The sequence below is a fragment of the Epinephelus fuscoguttatus genome, linkage group LG6, assembly GCF_011397635.1.
Source record: "Epinephelus fuscoguttatus linkage group LG6, E.fuscoguttatus.final_Chr_v1".
In the NCBI taxonomy this organism is placed as follows: domain Eukaryota; kingdom Metazoa; phylum Chordata; class Actinopteri; order Perciformes; family Serranidae; genus Epinephelus; species Epinephelus fuscoguttatus.
In genome coordinates, this window is record NC_064757.1 from 25324188 (window position 1) to 25349974 (window position 25787).

A 25787-nucleotide genomic window follows, 5' to 3' on the forward strand; every position below is an offset into this window, starting at 1 on the left:
GTCAGTACAAATGGTTCCTGTCCAAGGATTGAGTTTAATTTGCTGCCAAACCAGTAATGCTGTAATATATCCTCGCACAGGGGTTCGTATGATACCCTACAAAAATGCACACACACAACAGTTCGTATGAAATCCTAATAAATTAGCTCCCCAACAAATGACGTTATGTACTTGACATAACGTTACTGTGGTTTGGTTTATGACGACGTACCTTAACCCTTTGCAACCTGAGGCAATAGGCTTGATTTCTTTGAAAAACATGGGAAGAAGCCAACGAGCAACATAAGAGGAAATGACCTGAAAAAATGTACGAGAAATTAGTAAAAAGAGAAAAATAAAAACAAGAAAAGCTAGCTTTTTTCTTTTTTCCCTAGTTTTTTTTAAATTGAAATTTCTAAATCTTTTTTTCTGTTGAACATTTCTTACCAAATTGCTCTTTGAAAGAAATCTCACCAATTTGCTCAGGTTCAAAGGTTAAAATACTCGCAAAAGGTGCCTGAAAGCAGCACAAGAAAAACAAATTGCAATAATTAAAGGGTTAAAATAACTCAGTGTTCACACAGTTCCAAACACTGGTCTCCAGTGAGGTGTTTTGTGACCAACCACCATCTGCCACATCATAGGACTACTTCATACTTCACTCCCGTCAAAAATATGTGTGTTACGCACAAAATATTTGCCCATGTTTATGCATAATTTACATGGGATATGTATGAATTTTGGTACATTACTTTTAGCACAAAAACATACGAACATTGCATGAGAACAGCCTGAAGGGTAATATTACCCATATGAGAATATTAATGCTTATTCATTCCATCCATCCATCCATTTTCATCGGCTTATCCGGGCAGCAGGCCAAGCAAAGTTGGACCCCAAGGTGTTCCCAAGCCAGCATGTTCCAGGTTTGCTCTGAGGCCTCCTACCAGTGGGACGTGTCCAGAACACCTTGAACAGGAGGCGCCCAGGAGGCATCCTGATCAGATGCCCGAACCACCTCAACTGACCCCTTTTGATGCGAAGGAGCAGCAGCTCTACTCCAAGCTCCCTCTGGATGTCCAAACTCCTAACCCTATCTCTAAGGCTGAGCCCAGCCACCCCACAGAGGAAACTCATTTCAGCAGCTTGTATCCACAATCTTATGCTTTCGGTCACCACCCAGAGCTCAGGGCCATAGGTGAGGGTTAGGATGTAGATGGACCAGTAAATTGAAAGCTCTGCCTTCCAGCTCAGCTCCGTCTTCACTATGATGGTGCAGCGCAGCGCCCACATCACTGCAGAAGCCGCACCAAACAGCCGTTCCATCTCACGCTGCATTCTACCCTCACTCATGAACAAGACCCAAGATACATGAACTCCCTGGCTTGAGGCAGTAACTCCCGTCCAAACCAGAGGGGGCAATCCACCGGCGGAGAACCATGGTCTCAGATTTAGAGGTGCTGCTTATTTGTTATGCATCCTAATTCCAAGCAAATAGAGGCACCAAACCGCCAACACGTTTCTCACCATTTCTAGACTGTTCCTCCAATCAGCTGCCCCATACAAAAACAGAGTTAGCCTTCAATATGTGCAAAGATTACTTTTTCATTGTTCTGGTCAAGGAAACCAAAGCCATCATGCCACAGGTTACCCAGAAATGTGGAATGTTATTTATAAAAAAAAAAAAAAAAAAAGTGATTTTGTCTTGATTCGATACACCCACGATATGGTCTCTCTCTCCAAAACGTTGTGTACTATATAATAATAATGCTGGGAGCTTTCCTGGGATCCAGAGATGAGCCTACAATCAGAATTCTCTATCTCCTGTCTGAGCTCAGGCACTGTTTATAACAGCTCGCTTTCACAGTGGAAAATATTCCTCCCTGCCCACCGGCCAACCAGACGGACAGACAAACACACCAGGAGACAGACAGCTCAGCCCAAATGATTGTCCATCCTAACAGAGATAAACTGAGAGAAATCTGGCTTTAGCCGCACAGAGACAGTCACACACAGGTGCACTCACACACTCACACGCCACAAATGTACACACAATTGGTTAATGTTTGAGTAAGTCGAGGTCAATCACAGAGAGGCATTTTAAAAGCCAAGTGTAATGTTTCCTCTGAGACAATTTTCACAGAGATCATCCGCCACTTAAGATCAGCTGCTCTTAATCGTTCCCTCCACCTTCGATCTGAAAGCAGAGTGATAAACATTCACGTCACTGACCTCTGCTTTTTGCAGCACCACCCTCAGGCATGAGTACATTTTTCCACACTTAATAAGCAGGCTGTCATGAACTTTAATGAGCACATTCATGCTCCCCAGAGGATTAACTTTGTGTTTCCTTTCCAGACTGAGGACAAACTTCCTTACTCCACATAAAATACACCAGGGCGACCTTACATCACTTCCTGTAAACTTAACAGAGAACAATGAGGGCAAAACAACACCACTGATCTGGTCTATTCTCTGGTCTAGTTCAGCTGAAAACACAAAGACACTGAATTCTATCATCATGTTAGCATTCCCTACCAATCCTGTTTGTAACCAGTACCGATGTCATCTTCATGTCACCTGTTCAGACGTCAGCAGTTTAGATAACTGCCACTCTGTTCTGTTCCCGTGGGGTCTTTGCTGCTCTCCCTGCCTTAGGCTTTCCGTGTAGGCGCATGGAAGGGCAGAGAAGTGTGCTCTCTCTACCTTAGGGCTTTCCACGTAAGCGCATCTATCTATCTATCTATCTACCTATCTATCTATGTCTGCATTTTGACATTGTAGCATTGATACTAGGGAACCTCATTTCTGTTCTGATGCTCTCAGCTCCAGTGAGACTGTTAGTGAATTTGGCCAAACTGCTGGTACAACTTCCTCTACTGCCGTCCAGTGTGACTGATTTTTTGGCAGCGGGTGCTGTCAGCAGCCCAGCAGGAGGGGCACTTCAGCCACTAGCTGACACCGAAAAAGTGACAAACCTATTTATAGTTACTCAGAGATGGCAATATTCATATATTATGGCTGCTGCTGAGGTTTTCAGTGTAGTGTTGACGGACACTTTTTCCCATGGTGCAACGCATGACAGAAATGGGGCTGCTACTTGTAGCTGGAAAAATTCAAACAAATTGAGGGCATTGGTAAGACAGTTCCAGGAACATCTTGGAAAACAAAAAAAGTGAATTATTAAATCTTTGGAAAAGCTTTCATGTTTTGGCAGTACTGGCGTTCGTTTGCCAAAACTGTGGTATGACTGACGTCTACTGGGCCACACGTAATGTCATTTCCTGCATACAAAAATGCAAGGTACACATTTTTTTGTGTATACTTACTGCCAAAATATGGTGATTACAACAAACTTTATTGTGCTAGTGCAGTCGTATATAGCCTAGTGTATAATTAGTCTTGTTTGGGATACTTATTACATCAAAGACTCACTTGTGTTTGTCATATTGCCGACAGTCTCCTGTTATTACAATTTGTCACAACTCATAATGATAGATTACATGCATTATATCAGCCTCAGTGTCATGACACAGGGGCTTTAGTAGAAAATAAATTATGCATGGGAGGTGTGCTTCCTATCACTATGAATCCAGAAGCATAAATAATACAAAGAAACACAAATGCACACACACAACATTTTTGATGCACTGACTTCTGTGCCTTTCCAATGCTTTGCTTCCTTTCATTAAGACAGCAGCTGTTGTGTGTAGACTGCAGACACTGAGTGAACACAGGATATACAGAGAAAAGGTGAAGCAGGGCAGCTAAAATAACAGAGTGATGGAGGGAAGATACAGTGATGCTACAGAACTGGCGAAAGACAATTAACCGAACCTCAGCCTATGTTTCACTGACTGCTATATGGTGTGTGTGTGTGTGTGTGTGTGTGTGTGTGTGTGTGTGTGTACACTTGCCATTGCTGCCCATATATCAGTGACCAGAGGCAGAGCTTTAGTATTAGCAGGGTCTCAAGGGGAGATCAAAGCATCTGCTCCATTCAGCACAGACTACAGCATGACCAAACGTCAATACCACCCCGCCCCCCACACACTCTTCCTACATCTCTCTCTGCCTCTTTCTCTCTATGTGGATATGTACATATATATCTAACACTATTCATTTTACACTTTTATTTTGACTAGTATTGAGAGCCTAGGATTTACTTTTTGATATTGCTACCACAGGACAAACCTAATGTGTGTAATTACAGTTTTAACAAATGCACAAATGTACCAGAAGAAACACTAAGACCATCAGGGACTGCATTTTTTTTTTTTTTTTTTTTGGTAGAAAAATCACATCTCTTGCAGTTGCAACTGAATTTTCTTTTTTTTTTTAATTGACATAATTAAACCAATTAGAATACCAGCAAAGCAGTGATACAGCCCTGCAGTGACTCAGCTCTTGAACTTGTTTAATTTTGTAATAAAAGTGGAGAAACACCCAAGAAAAGAGCTGATAAACACTGACTGTGACAGAAATCAAGAGCAGAAGCAGCACTGGGTTCAGTACTCACCGTGTGTCGCTGCGCCGCGTCTCCTCCTGCTCTCCGTGTCCTCTCCGGTGTCCCGGGACAATTTACAGTTTATCATACGTCACTTATTGAGCTCTTTGTGCGATAGGTCCGTCAGTAATGGTGTGACGCCATCACGCACTCAGATGGAGAGTGGGTTTAACGTCGAGTAAATTAATTTCTCCTGATTACAACGGGATTTTTTTGTATATTAAAGGATTTATCGAGACAGAAAATATTTCAAGGCTAGTCAAGGGACATATCGCGAGACAATTTACAGAAACTTGATAATTTTAGGGAAGAATTTAATCAAATATCATGCAAAATCTACTTTAATTTACAAATAACTAGACCGGAGAGTGTGCTCCCACGCATGCGTGATCGGAGTCGGTCACACACAGCATCACTCCGCACTGGCATGATGGCATGATGGGCTTGTTGTAATAAAAGTGCCGCATCCGTCCACATAAAAGCAGAGGAGGCTCCTGCCAGGTGTGACTGACATCAGAGGCCAGTCCTGCTTGTTAACTGGTTATTATGTTGCTCCAGTTTCAGTTGGGAGCAGCCTTGGTTTCACTGCACGCGCTTATGCTTCCCTGCACGGTGATGTCATCTCTCTGTTAGACGCATACACAGTCACTCATGCACATCTGTCTGTCATAAAGTTGGTGAGTGCATGGACAAAAAAAAAAAAAAAAAAAACATGCTGAGAGGATCATTGTCGTATAGTTTAGTGTCAGTCTCATAAACAGCAGCTGTGATTTAGAATCAGCTACAATTTTCACACTCTTTCAAACCCCAGAACAATATCAGTGTGATGATACTGTATGATGACATGGGAATATGTTATCTTCTAACTGCTTTAAATTCAGTTAGGTGACAGGTGAGTCACTACATTAGTGTGAGTTAATGTGACATGGTGCTCTTTTCCTCTGCTGTTCTTTCTAAAATGACTCCAGTGTTGGACATGTTACTGAGAGAAAGAAAGAAAGAAAGAAAGAAAGAAAGAAAGAAATGCACCATCTTCTGCACTGAGCGAACTCAGGATGGCCTTTAAAAATATGATTGACTACACCCCTCTAGTGGTCATTTACTGTCATTACATATAAAATACCTGTATTCCATAATTCATGCTGCTCATTCATTGTAAATATGCAGTGGTGGAGTATAATATTTATTAAAGTGCTCATCTGAAGTGCAAATTTGAGGTACTCATGTACACCCATGTGATGAAACTATATACTTATTGCACTACTGTACATCTCACAAGCAAATATCCTCCTGAGACCCAAACTTTTGTTTGGTGTGCATTTTCAATTTCTCCCAGCTATTTTGGATCAGTAGGACCTGATAAGTAAAAAACTAAATATTGTCCCAATGTCTTCAAATGAGTACTTCCTAATTAACAGTGTCTTAACTTGTTACTGTTAGTAAAATTGGTCAAATTTGTTGCCATATCAAACTGCAAACATTGTCAGTCATAAATTAACAAGTTTCAACCACAAAATGTGATCAGGTTTTGGACCTTGTCCACTTTTGTGGCAGACTGACTTGGCAGAAATGGCTGCCATCTTGTTTTTCCATGGATTAGTGTATTAGTGTCGGACAGCTTTTACGCGTTACTTTTTTATGCCCTTGCTGTCAAATTAAAACCACTTATTTCCATATTTAGTGATTTTTTTTACCTTATCAACTGAAGGATGAAGTGTTCCTGTATGTGTGTTCCTACTTCTTCAGATAAATAAACTATTTAAAAAACATTTAGCCAGGAAATGCATTGTAACAAGGTGCTGTTATTCTAAGCTTTAGAAAAGTTGACTTTTTAGAAATATGTGGCTCTCACAGGTCAGTGACACCACAAACATGTGATGATCTTTGTCAGGCAGGTCGGTGCGAGGTTGCAGGAAAATGACCCCACTGCAGACAATCCAGGCAAACAAGAACAGTTGAGTGACTGAAAAAGTGAAGATACAAAGCTTACTGGCATGGCTACGCTACCAAGTCCAAACAGTAGTAACAGAATCCACAGGTAAACAGGAACAGGTCAGGAGAGGTAGAGAGCTCACAGTTCACAGGCTTGAAAGCAAAAGGATGGAGCAACACTGACAGTCAAACAAAGAGCAAGGTGGAGCTGGGCTGGTATAAATACTGTGAGGCTAATTTAGGAATGAGGAACAGGTTAGCAGGTGGATGCAGTCAGGTGACCAAGTCAGGTGACTGAGACTGGTGGGAAAGTTCAAGGACATCTGGTGGATGGATGGATAATGGCAAGTCTGGAGAGTTTGGGTAATGCATGGTCATGGGCGAAGGGAGAAGTGACTGAAAGGAGGGACGGAGAGCCAGAATGGACAAAAATAAACACTGCTGGGGGAGACGTGACAGAGCTTAAGAGAACTAAAGCAATCAAATGCAGCATACACTTTAATGCACCAGTGATATGAAATCAAACATATCATAAGTAATAGTAAAACACTGATGGGGACCATTGTTCTGCATCCAAAATGTAGAAAAGTCTACTGTGACAAAAGCATGTAAATGATGCCCCAGTGATAGACTATCAGTTTCTTTCTCCTGCAAAAGCTGAGACAGCCAGATCAATTCAAACTCACTCACAAAAACAACAATTACCATATTTGATCATAGTTGATCTGCACATGTAGGGAAATGTGCATACAGTACTTGTAGAGCCAGCGGTTTTTTGCAGCAAAGCAGTCTTCCAGTTTGGAGTTTTGCACAGGTTTCTTAATATTGAGTACATGATTTTGATGAAAACAAATCCCAGTCTAAACGTTATTAAAGTATCATGACTTCATACTCAGTATCTCTCTTCAACTGGCCGCAAATATGCTGAAAATGAATGTATAAACTTTATTGTATCTGCAGAAAGTACAGTATGTCTGAGGCATGGTCACAGTAGCACAAAAAAAAGAAAAGCAGCAGCAAACAGCATTTCAATAAAAAAAAAATCAAATCACGTAATCATCAGTGTGGCATGAAAAACATGGACACGGAGCCTCGTAGCTCCTCTGCTGGAGTGTGTGCAAAGGCTGAGCTTTTACCGCAGCAGTGCAGGTTGGCTGTCAAACTAATGGGAGAAGTTTTTTGTTTCAGCACTGGAGAAAATCTCTGGGAGAATGTTCAGAATGCTCAACCACAGTCTGCTGGTAAAAACTTAGGCTACTTGCCCACAAATCTGAGAAGGGCCATCCAGTCCGGTGTTAGTGAAACTGAGAAACTGTGGAAGGAGGAAGAGTGATTCATCAGGTTAAAGGTCACACTGTTGCCCCTACAATAACACTAACAGCTGCCTCTCACTCTTATCTGTTTAATTTAACATAATAAATACTAACATAACCCCAGATAACACAGAGCACTTAAAGGAACAGTGTGTAAGACTTAGGGGAATTTAGGGCATCAAGCAGTGAGGACTGCAGATTGCATCCAGCTGAAACGTCTCCCGATTAGAATTCCTTCAGTGCTGAATTATCTGCAGAGGTATCTTCCTCTCCAAAAAATACATGAAATGTGAATGTCCCTGTCTAGAACCAGTGTTTGGTTTCTCTGCTTTGGCCTAGAGAAACATGTGGAAACAGATGAGGGGGACTGTGGACGAGGACCTGGTCCATATAAATAGCTCACTGTAAGGTAACAAAAACACAACAGTTCTTATTTTCAGGTGATTATACATTAAAGAAAACATACGTATTATCTGATTTCTGGCAATATATCCCCCTGACTCTTTCACACTGGACTTGAATGTGGTATGAGATTAAAATTGTTATGCAAGTGACCTTCAGTGGGCCATGTGAGGAGTTTTTTCTCGTCCCTGCCTGTCCATATGGCACTTACAGCTGCACCAACTGTCATTCACTGATGATGGATCACTGTGCGTTCAACTTCAGCCCCAAAATTTTGTAACATGCTCTCTTAGCTTCATGCTCTCCTTCATTTCCACATACACTGATTTACAGTTTTGCTAGATGACAACATGAAGATAAATAGGTAGATAGATCAAAATCAAACACTCAGTTTCATCAGTATGAATCATCTTGTCCTCTCACCACTCATGTGCTGCAGACTTAAACTAAATATAGAACACTGTATTAGTAAATGTCATTAAGCAGGTACACAAAATATCAGGCCAGTGGTTTTGGCTGATCTGTTTTCTGCATGAAGAGAAGAGAAATAATCACCAAGTAATCATCTAGTACAAATATTTATCTCACAAGGACTGTCTCTGAATTGTTTAATGTGGAAGTGTACTTCACCTCAACCACAGTCAATTGGGCATACCCAGAATCTCTTTGTTTCACCATACACCATGTGGAAGAAATGAAGAATTGAGTAAACGTTGGCATCAAATGTGCTAAAGTCTTTTGTTTTTAAATGTAATCTGGGGTTTTGCAATCAGTGAAATATCTGTGTAATCGTGTCTACTCTCCTCAGGTTGATGAAAATGTGACAAAAGGTTGATTCAGAAAGTTTAATCAGCACATGAACTAACATGAAAACTGCTCCTCCAACTTTTCCTCAACATCATTGCCTCATATTGTTATAAAACCAAGAGATGCACGAGTATCAAATGTTAAAACACAGATGACACCGACATCACACCAAAGGTTGAACATAACTGAATTAAGAGCTACTTTTTCTTTTAACTTGCAGTATTTGCTGCTGTGTAGGCTACTGCAAATTAGTCTGGAATGATTACACTTGTTAGGAATAGAAAAATATTAGCTAGTTAAAGAGGGTGAAACTGGACAATATTTCGTGTTTTGCACCAGGACACAGCTGTCTTTCAACAAGTCAGTAAATTATGTCACAAGAATGGTTCAGGGCGTCCAGTAGCTCAGTGGGCAGAGTGGGTGTCCCATTCACAAAGGGAATGTCCCTGCCACAGCAGCTGTAGGGCTTGATTCCAGCCCATGCTGTCTTTCCCTTCTTCATGCTTGAAACTGTCCTGTCAGTAAAGGCAAAAAAAGCCCCAAAAATAATATTAACAACAACAAAAAAAAAGCTTGTTGTCCGCTTATTTGCCTGTGAGAGATGTTGAGCTTGGCTTGGTAAACTTGGCACTGTAAAATATGTTTTGGATCTTGATGGCTGTTTTGTTCTCGGATTTTACATTTTTCATGGCCAGTGCAAAGATTTTGTTGGTGCCTCCACGTCAAGGTTTATCATGTACACTGAGAAGAGGATGGGCACACAAACGCAAAACCAAACAAGCATCACCAGCTATCTAGCCTAACACGCACAAGGGGCTAGGTTCAAGTGGCCCTCAAGCCCAACAGTTCTTCTTACAGTACGTGATACCATTTTTTGGGGGGGGAGGGGGCAAGTTCAAGCAACTCTTCATTGTCATCTTCGGCGCTGTCAATTGCAACATGTCTTACCACTATATTTGGTCTTCTTGGTGGTTTTGATGTATCTGGTTCTTGGTATCTCATCAATCCTCTTAAACTCCACTGTATCAACACTTAACTAGTCTGAAGTACAGTGTTGTACTCAAGGATTCTGCAATGTTGTGAACGCAACAAGTAATGCAAATTCAGCCAATCCCCCTGAGTTATGCGCAACCTTGCAATTTCGTACAGTCACCGCAACTTTACCGCAAATTTGACTATTTAAAAGCAGTAAAATATCATTTTGCTACTACTGCGAGACCAGAGCTTTGTGACTTAAGTCACAGTCACACAGTGGCAGGGCTAACTGTTAGCATCACATAGCTAATGTTACCAAATGGTTATTAAGAGGTTGACAGCTGTTTTGCGGTTGGTTGGTTGAGTTGCTGCTAACAGCTCAGTGTCAGCTGTTAGCTGCTGCAGAGTCTTGGCCCAAGCAGGAAAATATGACGAGTAGTAATGAGATCACAGTGTGCTGCGTCAACTTGTGCTAACAATGCAGAGAGAGCAGGAGGAGAGCCTCTTGTGGGCAAAGTCCTTCAGCACTGTGTTCGTGCGTCGAACAGCAGCAACAACATCCCAAACCCCCAAAACTATTATAAACAGATTCTAATTCTGTGGGAAACACTGAATGCTCATAACAATATGCTCTGAATGTGAGACAGCAGCAAAACAATTTTTGCAATTAAAAAAAAAATAAAAAAAAAAATTCAAAAACATGAGTTGCAATTTTACGAGAAAAGCTGCTGTGAAATCAGGCACGTCAGGTCACAGCAATAATGAAAACAGCCCGCGGAAATCATGTGCTCCCATTAAAAAACCATTCTCGTGACATCACAAATTATGGCTTGTTGAAAAATGCCTTGCTGGTGAAAAAGTGAAATACTATCTACTTTTCTGGAAAATCTAGGTGGATGTCAAGTTCATTTTAGTGTCATATCTTCCCTTAAATAAAAATCAAACAAACCACAGTTATACTGTTCAGTGTTTCATCTCCACTTTAAGAGCAAGAGGAGACAACATTCATCGACTGGAGTAATTCAGAAAGTGCCATAAATTAACCATCCGAAAATAATAATAATAAAATGAACACAGTTTTCACCAAACATCTTTGGTCATGCGTGTACTGAATATAAACTGAATACATTTGAATCACACTCACTCTGATCACTGGAAACAACACTGCAGCATTCACAAGCAACAAAAGCAGTACAATAAAGTTTGTTTTTGTTAATATGAGTAGGAATAGTCCAAGGGAACAGTGGAACAAATCACAGTGTCCACACAATACATACACAGACACAATAAAGTCACCACAAAGAAAATTTTAAAAGTTCATTGTTTTATGAGACACATTTAACTCCGCCTCAGCCTCCTGACCAGTATTAACAGCCCCACGCTTTGATTACACCGCTGTCTCACTGCTAATAAAAAGCTGGAGAGGCCCACACTGTCCAAAGGAACTAGGCTGCTACCACGAGACGAGAACTGAATATATATACTTTATAAAAACATCCTCACAACCTACAATGGCTGTCCTTGCTTACAGTTGTTATAGGACTAAGAATGAGCAGAAATCTTGCTTTTTTTGGGTCACATTTTTCCCCATTAAGGTGGATAATAAACCATTGTTCTTTCTTTGAACTGGTCTGGTTTCAGATGCAAATGTCTTCTCTTCAAGTCTCCTGCAGAAAATCCATGAAGTGCCTAAATGAATTACAATATAAACATTTCAGTTCAAAACTTCACATCACAGTTTCAAAATCTTTGGCTTGAGTAGCTAAACTAAGGATCCAGCATGTCAAGCTTGGCCCCCAAAATCATGAGAATACGTTGTTACACTGTCATTTTTGAGGGATCTAACAAAAATATGCTGCAGTCCATGCTGCTCCTCAGGGTGCACCTGCCCCTGCCAAAATCTGACAAATACTGCACACTGCATACCACAACCAGGTCATGCTGTTTCATTTTGCATACCAACGTTTCTTCTACACTCCAGTTATCTAAGCAAGAGAGTGGCATGGATCTACAGGATGAGTCAACAAGCAGAAACAGATTGTAAATGGTTCAGTTCAGTGGATGATTACTTTGTCCACAGCCTGGAGAGAAGAGCATTGTGTGGTCTGTGGTGACAAATATAGTTAATAATATAGCTTCAGTGGAAAAAAAATACTAGGGTTATTATTGTTCAGCGAGCAGTTGGTCAAGAGAGAAGCTCCACCGCCTCAAAGACTTCAGATGAGAAGTTCAGGCTGACAAAAACATTGTTCTCCATCGCCTCGACACTGTCTTCTAAGCAGATGCTGTCATGCTTGATGAGGCTGCTCTCAGACGTGGGGCTGATGACGATAATGCGAGGGACACCCTGAGGCGACATGGGGTCAGTGCACTTGATTTTTCCAAAATTCAGAGAGTCAAAAGAGTCGCTCTTGTGGCAGTCGCTGATGCTGCCTTTCTTCTCCCGTGCATCTGAAATCTCATTGGTCAGACTCTGGCTGCGCTTCCTGGTGAGGACCAGTAGGGGGAGAGTGGCGACTGTGAGAGAGGTGGAAACCAGTTCATGGTCACGGTTGTTCAATGATTCATTCATGGTGGACGGGTGCTGGCAATGTGAAAAAAAAACAAACAGTTTCCTTAATAACTCCAAACATATCTGATTTGATGTCATACTTTTCTTGTATTGTGTTTCCTCACCTTCTCTGCTAGCTGGGTCTTGGTGGTCCTCCGCTCTAATTGTTTCTTATAAGACCTGCCTCTCGAAGACTGTCTGTATGATGGCAGGCTTCTGAAGGAAGCACCTGACTTCCTTCCCAAAGGCTCCATCTCTACATCCCTTAATACCTTTAAGAAAGAACAGAATTGATGTGTGCTGAGCTAAAATAGTAAGATGACCTTACCTCAACACGTAGTTTAATTTCAGGTAAAAGGTTAAACATGAACAAGTTTCTCTGAGAGCGAAACTCAAGAAACTAAAGCAACAGAATGATAACCTTTACATAATATGGTGATGGTCAAGCTCGGTAAGGTTCACATTTACTGTACGTCTTATAATGGCACTGGACACGACTCATAGAAGATGTTAAAATAATTATACCATGCAACAAGATTTCAGTTGTAGATGATCTCATGAATAATAAAAGCAAGTGAAGATGCTGGGCTTTATCTTGGATTGTATTTAGCTTTTAGCCTGTTATGAAAAACTTCTTTTCAATCAATTTCAATCAATTTTATTTATAAAGCCCAATATCACAAATCACAATTTGCCTCACAGGGCTTTACAGCATACAACATCCCTCTGTCCTTTGGACCCTCACAGCGGATAAGGAAAAACTCCCCAATCTTTTCTGATTCTGTCCCAAAGAGTAAGGCCACGTTTACACAAAAATGATCCACTGAAAACAGAATTGTTTCTCATTTTTGTTTTGAAAAAAGTTCTGCATTCAGACGACAACGCTTTGATAACAATTGCCGTGCACATGGATCTGCAAAAATGACCAAAAATGCTGCAGTATACATGCCAGGCCAGTAGTTGGCAGTGTGACTTTGCAATGAAACAACATGCGCCTGTGCACATGCACTTCCTTCTACAGAGCGGTGATGTATAAACAAACAAAATGGCAACCGCACAAACGTTTGTCTGGACGGACGACGAGGTGGAGTTGCTACAGTAAATCTTAAAACACTTTGCTGGAGAAGCGTTGATAAATTCAGTAGGGTGAGCAGCACAAACAGAGCTCCGGAGTCCGCCATTGTTGTTGTTGTGATGGTTGACTTTTTTGCGCATGCCTAGTGACTGGAAGCGTAATGCACATGTGCGAAAAGTCTCTGTTTTCCGAGGGACTGCATATTGCAAGTTTACATGACAACGGCGATGGTGCTGTTTCCTAAAAAATAAACGTTGTGTTTTCAGGCACCCAAAACACTGCTGTCATGTAAACGATTAGCCAAAACGCAACTAAAGTCTGCTGTTCTCAGTTGAAATTGTTGTCGTATAAACAGGACCTAAATCAGCTGTTTTGAACACTCAGAAAATGTCCAGTGTTTTTTATTAAAACATCAATTCCTTTAAAAATATTTTGCTTATGCAGTCGCTCTTTGCAATATATTAGGCCACCTGTGCCAAGCATATTTCTGCAATGGTATGAGGTCCTAACCCATAAAATTTTGAGTATGAAACACTGATTTTCCTGCATTCAGGTGTATTTTTTTTTACACCAATTTGTGTCTTTTCTGCATTAATTTAAGTGGAAATGTATCTATTTTTGTCAGAATATATTAAATAACAAAAGCACATGTTCTTTTTTTTTTTTTTTAAGGGTATATATTTTTGGGCTTTTTGCCTTAAATTGTTGAGACAGGGTGAGTGTGGAGGGAGAAGAGAGACAGATGATGACATGCAGTGAAGGGCCACAGGCTGGAACTGAATCCAGGGAGGCTGCAGCAAGGACATCGCCTTTGTATATGGGATGATACTCTACCTACTGAGCTACGGGGCGCCCCATGAATGCACATGTTAAGTATTGAGGGTGGACGTGTCCCCTGTGTCCTGGCCCCACAAAATAACGCCAGTGACATCAGAATTCTTATGATTAACTCAGTGATAGTCAGTAAAAGCCATCTTATAGGACAACAAAATACAGGTTTTAAAGAAAAGATTACCATGTCAGAGGAAGCTGAAATGAAGTGAGTCCTTGATGCTGTGGACTGTCTGCTAATGATGGAGTCCCTGTACGAGGACTCGCTGATGGAGGAGGAGATGCACTCCTTCCGAGGAGTGGGAGACAGAAACCACAGGCAGGGAAACTTCTCTGCCAGAGTCATCCTGATAAAACACACAACAACAGGAAAACATGGATACCCTCACTTTATTTTGAAGTCTTGTAAAGTCAGATATGAACTGTGACTTCCAATACAAGATATAATACGGGATGATAAAGAGAGTGAAGGTAAGACAGAAACACAATGACACTGATTCATCATTTACCTGTATTTGTTGTGTATGATAGCATAGATGAAAGGGTTGTAGATGGTGGAGGCTTTTGCTATGATTGCAGGGACAGCCTTGGAGTACGGTGACAGGATGTTTGCATGCCTGAATAAACAAAGAACAACAGCAGTTTGAACAAAATATGTTTATCTTGTAGTCCTTTGTTGGTAGCATGACAACACCACATGCCCACCACAACCCAAAGTTCCCTTTATCTTTCAATATTTTGTAACATAATGAAGGGGCATATTGGATCAGGGATTAACTAAAAAGTACCAGCTGCCACAGAGCGGTGGTTCAGTCCATCTGATTGTGTGTGTCTGTGTGTGTGTTTGTGTGTGTGTGAGGATAACTTTCCTCTGTGAATGAGCAAGGAAAAGATGTGATTTTAGAGTTACATAACTACACCTCATCCTTCTGTATGTCCCAGGAGAGACATGTGGTTTGGTGAATGTTGTGATAGGTTGGATAAGGACATATGAGCAACCTCACCGTCTGTTGTATGTCACTCATACTTGGCCTTTGGATGACACAACATTATGTAATGACATATTCCATGCCATTTTTGGGAGATTTTTATCCAAATAACCAGCACACCGTCCATACTCCAAGTCAGAGTGGACCATGGCGGTTATTGGACTTTAATACAAAATGTCTGCTGCACGTGGGTTTCCTAAGAATTAAACCTCATTTAATTCTTAAAAAAGGGGCTCTATGCAAAATTAAGAGCAAATGATTTCTCTGGACACAGTTGTCAACATGGAGGTGGGTGAGCTAGTGGCTAGAAGCTAATTGTGCTAACTCTATAAACAGTGCTTAACACGTGGCAACAGTGCTGTCAGAGCTAACAGTGAGTAACCCATAGGGGAACTGGGGTGTGGGCGTTGCACCTCCATGACGACGATGCCACCCCAATATCAGAAGTAACTGCTTTATAAGTGCAGTGCAAAGTCGCAGCAATGAGCTAGCCAGTGGGATATACACGCATATTAATGCATGTATGGATGGACCAACTTAACACGCTTTACAACACACGCAGGGGTAGTGTGCCTTCGTTTCTACTTAGGACACCATTACTCCACTATATCTTTACATAGCAAATAGTTGCTTACTGCCATATTAATGTTCGTAATGGCCACCTACAGAACCTTTAAAGTAGCAGGCACATAGAATATGATAAGATCAAACAACACTAGATGTATTTATGCTGCAGTTTAGTTTGTGACTGCTTGTACAAGGAAATCTGAGAAGCAATGGAAAGACAGAAGAGAAAGACACTGTTCCCATACTTTTTGTAAAACATCTGTCAGCTCTACTGCAACAATTTGCTACTCACTGACAATGCATTGCTGCACTTCATCTATCATAAAAGAAACGAATGCCCAGTGTGCATGTTTTTTTAAGATATACACAGAAATTCACACTTTAAAGCTGTAGTGCGTAACTTCTACAGGTCCGTAAATGTTCGTTTCACCCAAGCCACTACTACAGGAGATGACACAATGCTGATTAAGCCGATCGGCTCCTCTAACATCTCACAGTATTTTTCAATATATATCATTTTTAGTTTGCGTGTCGACCGGCGACATTCCCGCGCTGGCGCACAGGAAATGCTTCCTCACAACAAGAAGGGAGGGAGAGGAAGAGCGGAGAGTGTCATAGCAAGAGGTAGAGCGCAGGTAGAAAGAGAAAGCAACATGGCGGAGAAGCGGCCGAGACACGGTTCAGAAGTGGATCCTACCACAAAGGCAAGTGTTACTCTGTGTACACGGTGTGTGGCGAGTGTTACTCTGTGTACATGGAAGTGCCGCCGGCTTATTAGTTGTAATAACGCATTATCCGCTGGGAGGTGACAGAAGTTACACACTATAGCTTTAAGATCTAGACAAAGAGAAAATTTTCAGGACTCTAATGGTTTCTCTATATGCAGTGGTTCTAAATCGGTGGGTCGCGGGCCAAAAGTGGGTCACAGGTCCATTCTGAATGGACCACAAGTGACTCCAACGTGTAAAGTTTGTAAAAAAAAACCAAAAAACCACTCTTTATTTTTGAAGTACAGTGTATTTCCGGTACAAGCTTTTATTTTGAAGTGTTGTTTCCTGCTGTAGAGCGTGAGACTAACCAACAGCTACTTGACAGAGACAGTAAACTAGCTCAACGACATGGCCAAACACAAGCATGAGGCTGAATGTGTTAAACTTTGAGGACTTTGAACTAATGACTGGACCAGTTTGGAACCACTGGTTTAGTGCATGTAGGACAGCAGAAACCTTCTTCTGTTTAAACCACATCATGGAGGTTGTAAACCCAACTACAAGTGCTGCTGTTGTACCTCCTCCACAACAGCTTTTCCATTTAAAATTTATTGTGCAACATGTTTAGCATGTTAACATGAGGAGCACGCTACACTGCACATAAAGAATATCTCTGGTATCACTGAAAACTCTTTCAGCAAGTACAGAGAGCGGGTGCTCAAATGGCGTGAGAAGCAATGGACAGTGTTACCTCAAAATAGGGAAGGCATTATATCAGATTTTCACCACACGGGTATCTTGTCTGAAAGAATCACGATAACAGTATTATTGCAATTTTTGAAGACATTTTTGGAAAAAAAAAGTTTTAAATTCATGTTTTACTTTGTTTACTAGCCATGGAAGCTATGGAAAGAAGGAGATTTAAGAGGATTTAAGGGGCACCAGATTATTTACATGATATTATTAGAAGTGTATTATTAACATGATATCAATATTTCATTTTTTAAATATCACACAACACTCCAACAGTCAAGTGAAATGTGTCTCCCCCTCAGCCACATTTTCTGTGTGTTGTGTGTTTACTAGTTAGTTGCATGGACTGTAAATACTTTGGGATTTTGTCATATTCATTAGTTTTTCATCATGTGTCTAACAATGTCCCTTGTACATACACTGAGCACACACTGGTTACACCGTCCTAACCATTACTTCACTGACAATGAGCCATTATATGTATATTGAAAAGTGACTGGTTGGAGTCTTCACAGAGCACTGATCAACATAGCAGAGTTGTTGATAAAGGTACATGCAAAAGACACAGAATACAAACACACTAAAACCATTACAGTGAAAACATTTTAATCAATGAAAGAAGTCTTACCCCGCCCAGGAAATCAGTGTGACACAGGCATACGGTGACCAGGAGAGGACATAAACCACAATGACGACAAATGCGATCTTTGCCAACTTCCACTCGCTCCTCAGAGACTTCTGCTGGATCAGGGTGGATTTCCTCACCTGAGTGCCCAAACGCTCGACTTCCCTGTAGGTGGAGCAGCATGGAGGGGGTAGTTAAAGAGAGAGAGAGCTGGACCCCAAAGCAAAGTTCAGGTTATTCATGTGATACTCGAAGGTTTAGCGAATTCTTTAAGAGTCTGAATATTCACTTCTTCAGATATACTATTCATACAGTGTGACAGCAGTTTGGGGCTTGACATACACATACTACATACACATACAGTACAGGCCAAAAGTTTGGACACACCTTCTCATTCAATGTGTTTTCTTTATTTTCATGACTATTTACATTGTAGATTCTCACTGAAGGCATCAAAACTATGAATGAACACATGTGGAGTTATGTACTTAACAAAAAAAGGTGAAATAACTGAAAACATGTTTTATATTCTAGTTTCTTCAAAATAGCCACCCTTTGCTCTGATTACTGCTTTGCACACTCTTGGCATTCTCTCAATGAGCTTCAAGAGGTAGTCACCTGAAATGGTTTTCCAACAGTCTTGAAGGAGTTCCCAGAGGTGTTTAGCACTTGTTGGCCCCTTTGCCTTCACTCTGCGGTCCAGCTCACCCCAAACCATCTCAATTGGGTTCAGGTCCGGTGACTGTGGAGGCCAGGTCATCTGCCGCAGCACTCTCCTTCTTGGTCAAATAGCCCTTACACAGCCTGGAGGTGTGTTTGGGGTCATTGTCCTGTTGAAAAATAAATGATCGTCCAACTAAACGCAAACCGGATGGGATGGCATGTTGCTGCAGGATGCTGTGGTAGCCATGCTGGTTCAGTGTGCCTTCAATTTTGAATAAATCCCCAACAGTGTCACCAGCAAAACACCCCCACACCATCACACCTCCTCCTCCATGCTTCACAGTGGGAACCAGGCATGTGGAATCCATCCGTTCACCTTTTCTGCGTCTCACAAAGACACGGCGGTTGGAACCAAAGATCTCAAATTTGGACTCATCAGACCAAAGCACAGATTTCCACTGGTCTAATGTCCATTCCTTGTGTTTCTTGGCCCAAACAAATCTCTTCTGCTTGTTGCCTCTCCTTAGCAGTGGTTTCCTAGCAGCTATTTGACCATGAAGGCCTGATTCGCGCAGTCTCCTCTTAACAGTTGTTCTAGAGATGGGTCTGCTGCTAGAACTCTGTGTGGCATTCATCTGCTCTCTGATCTGAGCTGCTGTTAACTTGCGATTTCTGAGGCTGGTGACTCGGATGAACTTATCCTCAGAAGCAGAGGTGACTCTTGGTCTTCCTTTCCTGGGTCGGTCCTCATGTGTGCAGTTTCGTTGTAGCACTTGATGGTTTTTGCGACTCCACTTGGGGACACATTTAAAGTTTTTGCAATTTTCCAGACTGACTGACCTTCATTTCTTAAAGTAATGATGGCCACTCGTTTTTCTTTAGTTAGCTGGTTGGTTCTTGCCATAATATGAATTTTAACAGTTGTCCAATAGGGCTGTCGGCTGTGTATTAACCTGACTTCTGCACAACACAACTGATGGTCCCAACCCCATTGATAAAGAAAGAAATTCCACTAATTAACCCTGATAAGGCACACCTGTGAAGTGGAAACCATTTCAGGTGACTACCTCTTGAAGCTCATGGAGAGAATGCCAAGAGTGTGCAAAGCAGTAATCAGAGCAAAGGGTGGCTATTTTGAAGAAACTAGAATATAAAACATGTTTTCAGTTATTTCACCTTTTTTTGTTAAGTACATAACTCCACATGTGTTCATTCATAGTTTTGATGCCTTCAGTGAGAATCTACAATGTAAATAGTCATGAAAATAAAGAAAACGCATTGAATGAGAAGGTGTGTCCAAACTTTTGGCCTGTACTGTATGTAAGAGTTAGAGTACCTGCCAGTCTTGCGTATGGCCAGAAACATAAAGAGATAGCAGTAAAAGATGATTCCCAGTGGAATGAAGAAAACAAAACAGCACAGCATCATAGTGTAGCTCCTATTGGCCAATGTGTACGTGACGTAATCCCATGTGCAAGATGTCATCAGGCCCTCCGGGATATAGGAGCCTAAAATGGTGAGAGAACATCAGGAAGTAAAATATCGAGTGAAACATCAATGGTTCTGCATTTTGTTTGACATAAGCAGCCCAGTCGCCAAAAGGAAATATTCACGTTGCACGTCTACGCAAACCATGAACAGGCTACATTTGTACATTTTATAGAAATCATATCAATGTTTCTAATGTGATGTAATATATAATGTTATAACCCCGGTCATTTTTGCACTGATGTGCTTGTATTTTTCTGCCAACAGGGCTACCTTCTTGAAGGTGCATCTTAAACTTATGATGGCTTGTCTTAAGTGATGACGTTTAAAAGCAGCCAGCTGATCCACAGCTGAAGTCCCCTGTTATTTTTGCTGCATGAGTTTTTCTACAGCAGGGCAGGTAAAATAGGTTTACCTGTTGGAGGTGAGCTGTTTGCAGAGGTGCAGTAAGAGCCTGTTGCCTGCAGCTCTTCATCAACATCTCACTGTGCCCCCCCCCGCCATATTATTAGACTTGTCTTAATTGAAGAGAAGCTGCTAAGAAAGTTCTGCTAATTTAGTAACACCACATTTCATTTCCTATAGATTCTTCACAATAAAATTCCCCCCTTATTGTGTTATGTATAAACTATTATTTTGAAGTACCAAAATAAGGAAATGTTGAGCTTTCTATTGACTATGGACAAAGGGTAATAGGAGTGAGAAGCCCTTTTTGTTTGGCACTGCCATGTTCTTATCTCTTGCTCTGTATTGTCAAAGTTTACGTTAGAAACTCGCTTTTGTTTCACGTTTGTTTTTGTTAGGTAAGTTTAGGGTCCATGAATATATTTTGGTTTGTTGTTTTGGGCACCACTCAACTCAGGAGTCAAATAAACTGCTGACTTTGTTGTCTAAAATAGCCCGTAGCTGGCATTCTTTGGGAGTGGGAAGAGTGGGGAGTCACAGCATGTTATGTCTACGTGCCCCTAGACCGGGGACTTAACAATAAGCTGACTTTTGCAGCAGGATGTGGTGGGGGTGGTGGATGGCATAATACCTAAGTGAGATGCCTGTCAAAGTGCAGACCACTATTTGAAACCTACAACACTTGTTGTTAATCCTTTGAGTGTTTTTCCACGGGTATTTGTGGCACTGAACTGCACATCACAGCATTTCTCAGCAGCATTTGTGGCACATTACCTGACTTTTTTCCACCAACATATCAGAGAGTTTTATGCAGCCTTTGAGCCACAGAACCTGAGTGTTCTTGGCCGCTGTTTCCCAGTTGCTTTTGTGCTACCAAACGTTGATGTTTCACGCCAAAATGTGATAATTTCCTAACCATAACCAAGTGACTTTGTGACTAAACCTAACCACACCATCACACCACGCCATGTTATTTTCAACTACGAAACATTACAAAACTCCATCATCCAAAGTCCATCATCTCTCACAATGACATGACTGTAACCACTGCTTCTAAAGGCTTGGCGAATGCAACTCTCTGTACCTGGGTGTCGGCCAGTCATCTTTGTCTCACCTGCAGCTGGTGCAGAATGCTGCAGTGAGACTCCTCACTGGTGCCAGAAAAAGAGACAGCATTACACTGGCTACCTGTCAAATACTGGATTGATTTTAAGGTTCTTTTATTTGTTTTTAAAGCCATACATGGGCTGTCAGCCCAGTTTATTGCTTAACCTCTCTGCCCCTACTCCAACTCTCAACCTCTCTGCCCCTACTCCAACTCTCAACCTCTTAGATTCTCAGAACAATGCCTTTTAACTGTCCCGTGATCAAGGCTGGTGGGTAAGGGAGATCGTGCCTTTGCAGTAACTGCTCGAAAACTCTGGAATAACCTTCCACTCTAAATCAAATGTCCACCCTCCATTGACACTTTCAAGACAAATCTTAAAATCTACATGTTTTCAATGGCCTTTGGTTGTTTATCGTGGTTTAATATTTTAGTATTTTATAATCTTTTTTTACATATGTAATTGTTCTCACTGGAGTTATTCTGTTTTATATTTGTGTACATATTGCTATGTATTTGTGTCTCATTCTTTAAATTTGTACAGCACTTTGGTCAACTGTGGTTTTTTTAAATGTGCCATAAAGATAAACTTGATTTAATTTGATTCGATCACCACTGTGTTGAGAAACAAAATTTCAAAGTACAAAATAATGTACAGATGTAATGTATCTCTGGTTTGCAAAAACATACAATAAGAACATTTTTTTCTGCTGACTGGATTGACTTCTTGCTTTGATGTGTATGTGAACAGAGATCAGTTACATTTATCCGAACATCAGGGTTTTTTTTTTTACAGCACAGGTCATTGGCTTGTTTGTCTTAGACTTTCACATGTACATGTACAGCATGATAAGAAAACACATCCAGGTAGAGGAAACTCACTCCAGCCAACAAGAGGAGCCAGACTCCAAGCCAAAGAGTAAAGCCAGACCATGACGATGGCCAGGGCGGTTCTTCGCTTGGAGCCCCAGTGCATGGCCTGCAGAGGCTTGGTGATAACCATGTAACGGTCGATAGAGATGGCCAGTAGGTTGATCATGGAAGTGATGCCAAACAAGGCACCACAAAATGCGTACATCTTACAGCCTGCAGAGAAGGAACACACATATGAATGACAACCACAACAAGAGCAGAATCCTGTTTCATCCAACACATTCTCACTCCGATCTTGTCACATATCAACAAAATTAATGCACTACGTCGGTACAACAATGCAAATTGACGTTTTTGTTCCTCCAGCAACTAACGCACGTGGTTGGGTTTAGGGAAAAAGAACAGGATTTGGCTTTAGAATCTTACATGGCTCTCACGGGTGAAGTTTAATGTTTGTTGGACCCATCCACCACCCCTGCCACCCACCCTACTTAGACTTTCACTGCCTTAACCTTCGTTCTTGTCCCACTGCATTTCCCCCTGATGCCACCCAGCACTGTTAAATCATAACAGCAACCGGCAAAATATCATGCAGACGTTAAAGGATGGCTTTTTTCGTCAGTGTCTGACGCCGCAAGTCACTGCCAAAGCGTTGGATTTCGACGACTCTGGAGTGAGACTGGGTTGGTTTTATCTCATTTGGTTTTGATGTAAAGATTCAGGCTCTATTAGAAAACAAAGAAGAATGTTACCCATTTCTCCAAACACCCATTCCTTGTAGAGACAGTTGATGAAGAAGATGGGGGACTGTGTGAAAGCCATGAGGAAGTCACTGACCGCCAGGTTCATGATGAAGTAGTTAGGCAGGTTACGGAGCTTCTTGTTACTACACACACACACACACACACACACACAGGAAGAAAAATAAGGGAAGTTTTGTGATCAGCGTGAAAAATATACACTTTTTTTGCCCTTTATTTTCTTTTAGTCAAAATCTGAGCTTTTGACTTCCTCTGAGTCACTGTATGACTAGGTGTACAGCCTATACATAATGTTCTAGAGATTTTGATCGAGATGTTAAAGAGCTAACGGAATTACTCAGGCATCTGTTAGCTTCTCCTTTGGCTGTGTGGTTTACCAAATGTCTGTCAGTCATGTCTTTCAAGGGGAAAAGGGTATGACTTTGGTTACACTTCTGCTGTATCTGTCAGTATCTTTGACTGCATAACTCAAGAACGGTTTAATTGTCAGCATGAATCAGTGATAATTTGTTTAACTGATCAACTCTGTGTGAAACTGCATTCGGGACAGCTTGATTAAGCAGCGTATTGACCTGCTGTCTGCCTCCACAGCTCTTAATTGATTAAACTCTGTTTCTGTGTCCGAATTAAAGGTGGCTGTTCTCTAATTGAACGCCAAACAATCAGGTTTGGTGTGTGAGGTCATCCAGTTAACATGTTTTTGCCTGCTTTGTATGTGTGTTGTAGTGCTTGTCTGTTTTTATATCACTGCTGGTGTATCTGTGTGTTTCACTTCATTCCTGGAAAATCATCATATCGGGTGGCATCTCACTTGAAAGACATTGATCTCTCTCTCTCTCGCTCTGTGTGTGTGTGTGTGTGTGTGTGTGTGTGTGTGTGAATTTTCTTGGAACCCATAACATCATGTGCATTTCTGATTCAGTAAACACAAATTATCAGCACAACACAATGGAACCCATCTAATCTATCTTCAGTGATGGACAGATGGAGTATAAAAGCTCCTGACAATCCCCAGCACGCGCACACACACGCACACACATACACAAAACTGTGTCTGTCTCTGACCCAGTTTCTTAACGTCAGTGGCACAACAACAGGTCAGTGGTGGTCCAAATTACACAATAAAAAAATTATTATGCCTCTTTGACTTCTCAAAGTACAAGTTTACATTTAAGAGTCACTCATATTGCAGAATGGCATTCATGTGACTATAAATGAACTGTGTGAACTTCACATCTGATTGTTGTGTGAATTTGACAGTAAAAAAAAAAAAATAATAAAAAAGGCATATTTTACTAATTCAAAAAGTACAACAATATAAAATCAATTTTTACACTGCTTGAAAATAATTACATTTGTGTAAAAGCACAGCAAAAAGCCTAAGTTGTGATCTTATATCATTTATGACCTTCTAGCTACAATGCAGAAACATATTTTCATCAAAAATACTGTGATAGTTTCACAATATTCAAGACAGAATATGACACTTTTTCAGTACAGTGCATTTCTCAAGGATACAGGACAGATTTACTCCAGTGATGAACACCACACCTTTCTACTTTGTTGCCATGCAACTAAGATGATGTTTCATGCAGGGCACTAAGATGCAAAGATTATTTAACTGATAATCACCAGCTTTTTGAAAACCCCTTTGATCCTCTGGGGATATAAAGACGTGACAGATACTGACCCTCACTCTGCAGTGAATTAAAGACAGCAAAAAGCCTCTCCACTTTGACTGAAAGGTTGTTGCCTCCTAAATCAGACACATAAATGCGTTTAAAACAGCCACAGACGTCCCCTTACACATCCACACAACTCAGTCTGTCTCCAGCTCTGTGAGAATTTTACATCTCTGAGTGATTATAGCATCCCCTCAGGGAATGCTCGGATTATATCCACTGAAAAGAACAGACACACACTGTGACTCAACGTAAAGAAACAACAATAAACCACTCACACAGACCCACCTATAGAAGGCGAACATAACTAGCGCATTGCCAGTGATGCCCAGCGTCCCGATGACAAAGACGAATAAGGCAATGATGTAGTGAGCATGGTCAGGCACTTCCACCTTGCTGAAGAAGCTGCTCTGGGTGTGTGCTTTCTCTGGCTCCATGCTCTCAGTGGACCACATGGTTCAAACACCTCATCAGGACTGCCAGCCTTGCAGGATGCACTGGGTTTACCAGTCTGTAAACTTTGCTTTGCTTCAGTCTTGCCTCCATAGTAGTATCATTTGCACAAGAGATGCAGAGAAGATTTGTGTTATGTTCTTTAGATCATGCTACACTGGGGTCTAGATGGATCAAGATCCACTTCACTGACAGGAGGTCTTGTTCTTCTTGTCATAAACCATCCATTTAGTATTATGTGCTAAATATAAGGGAGGAGGTTCACTTTATGAAGATGTGAGATGTCTATATCGTCACTTCTGGAGCAAAAGCTGAAAGAAAAAAGGAGCGATCCATACAAA

At 41.3% G+C, this 25787-nt stretch overlaps 1 protein-coding gene across 1 annotated transcript; it reads right to left on the bottom strand.

The window, feature by feature from the left end:
* Positions 1-12100: 12100 nt before the first annotated feature.
* On the bottom strand, positions 12101-25448 carry LOC125890182 (melanopsin-A-like). The gene is made up of 9 exons (XM_049578692.1): positions 25282-25448; positions 23303-23436; positions 22560-22763; positions 20016-20187; positions 18020-18181; positions 14882-14989; positions 14557-14719; positions 12592-12738; positions 12101-12499 (listed from the first exon to the last, which is right to left on the bottom strand). The coding sequence occupies exons 1-9, from the start codon at positions 25446-25448 to the stop codon at positions 12101-12103; spliced, it is 1656 nt and encodes a 551-aa protein (XP_049434649.1).
* Positions 25449-25787: the final 339 nt, after the last annotated feature.

What these genes read in the sequence shown, in the direction of transcription:
- LOC125890182 (XM_049578692.1), bottom strand. Translation starts at nt 25,448, where the DNA reads ATGTGGTCCACTGAGAGCATGGAGCCAGAGAAAGCACACACCCAGAGC. An exon ending in ACACTGATTTCCTGGGCGGG is followed by an intron (nt 14,990 to 18,019) that starts GTAAGACTTCTT and finishes TTGTTTATTCAG; the next exon opens with GCATGCAAACATCCTGTCAC. An exon ending in TTTCAGCTTCCTCTGACATG is followed by an intron (nt 12,739 to 14,556) that starts GTAATCTTTTCT and finishes TCTTTCTTAAAG; the next exon opens with GTATTAAGGGATGTAGAGAT.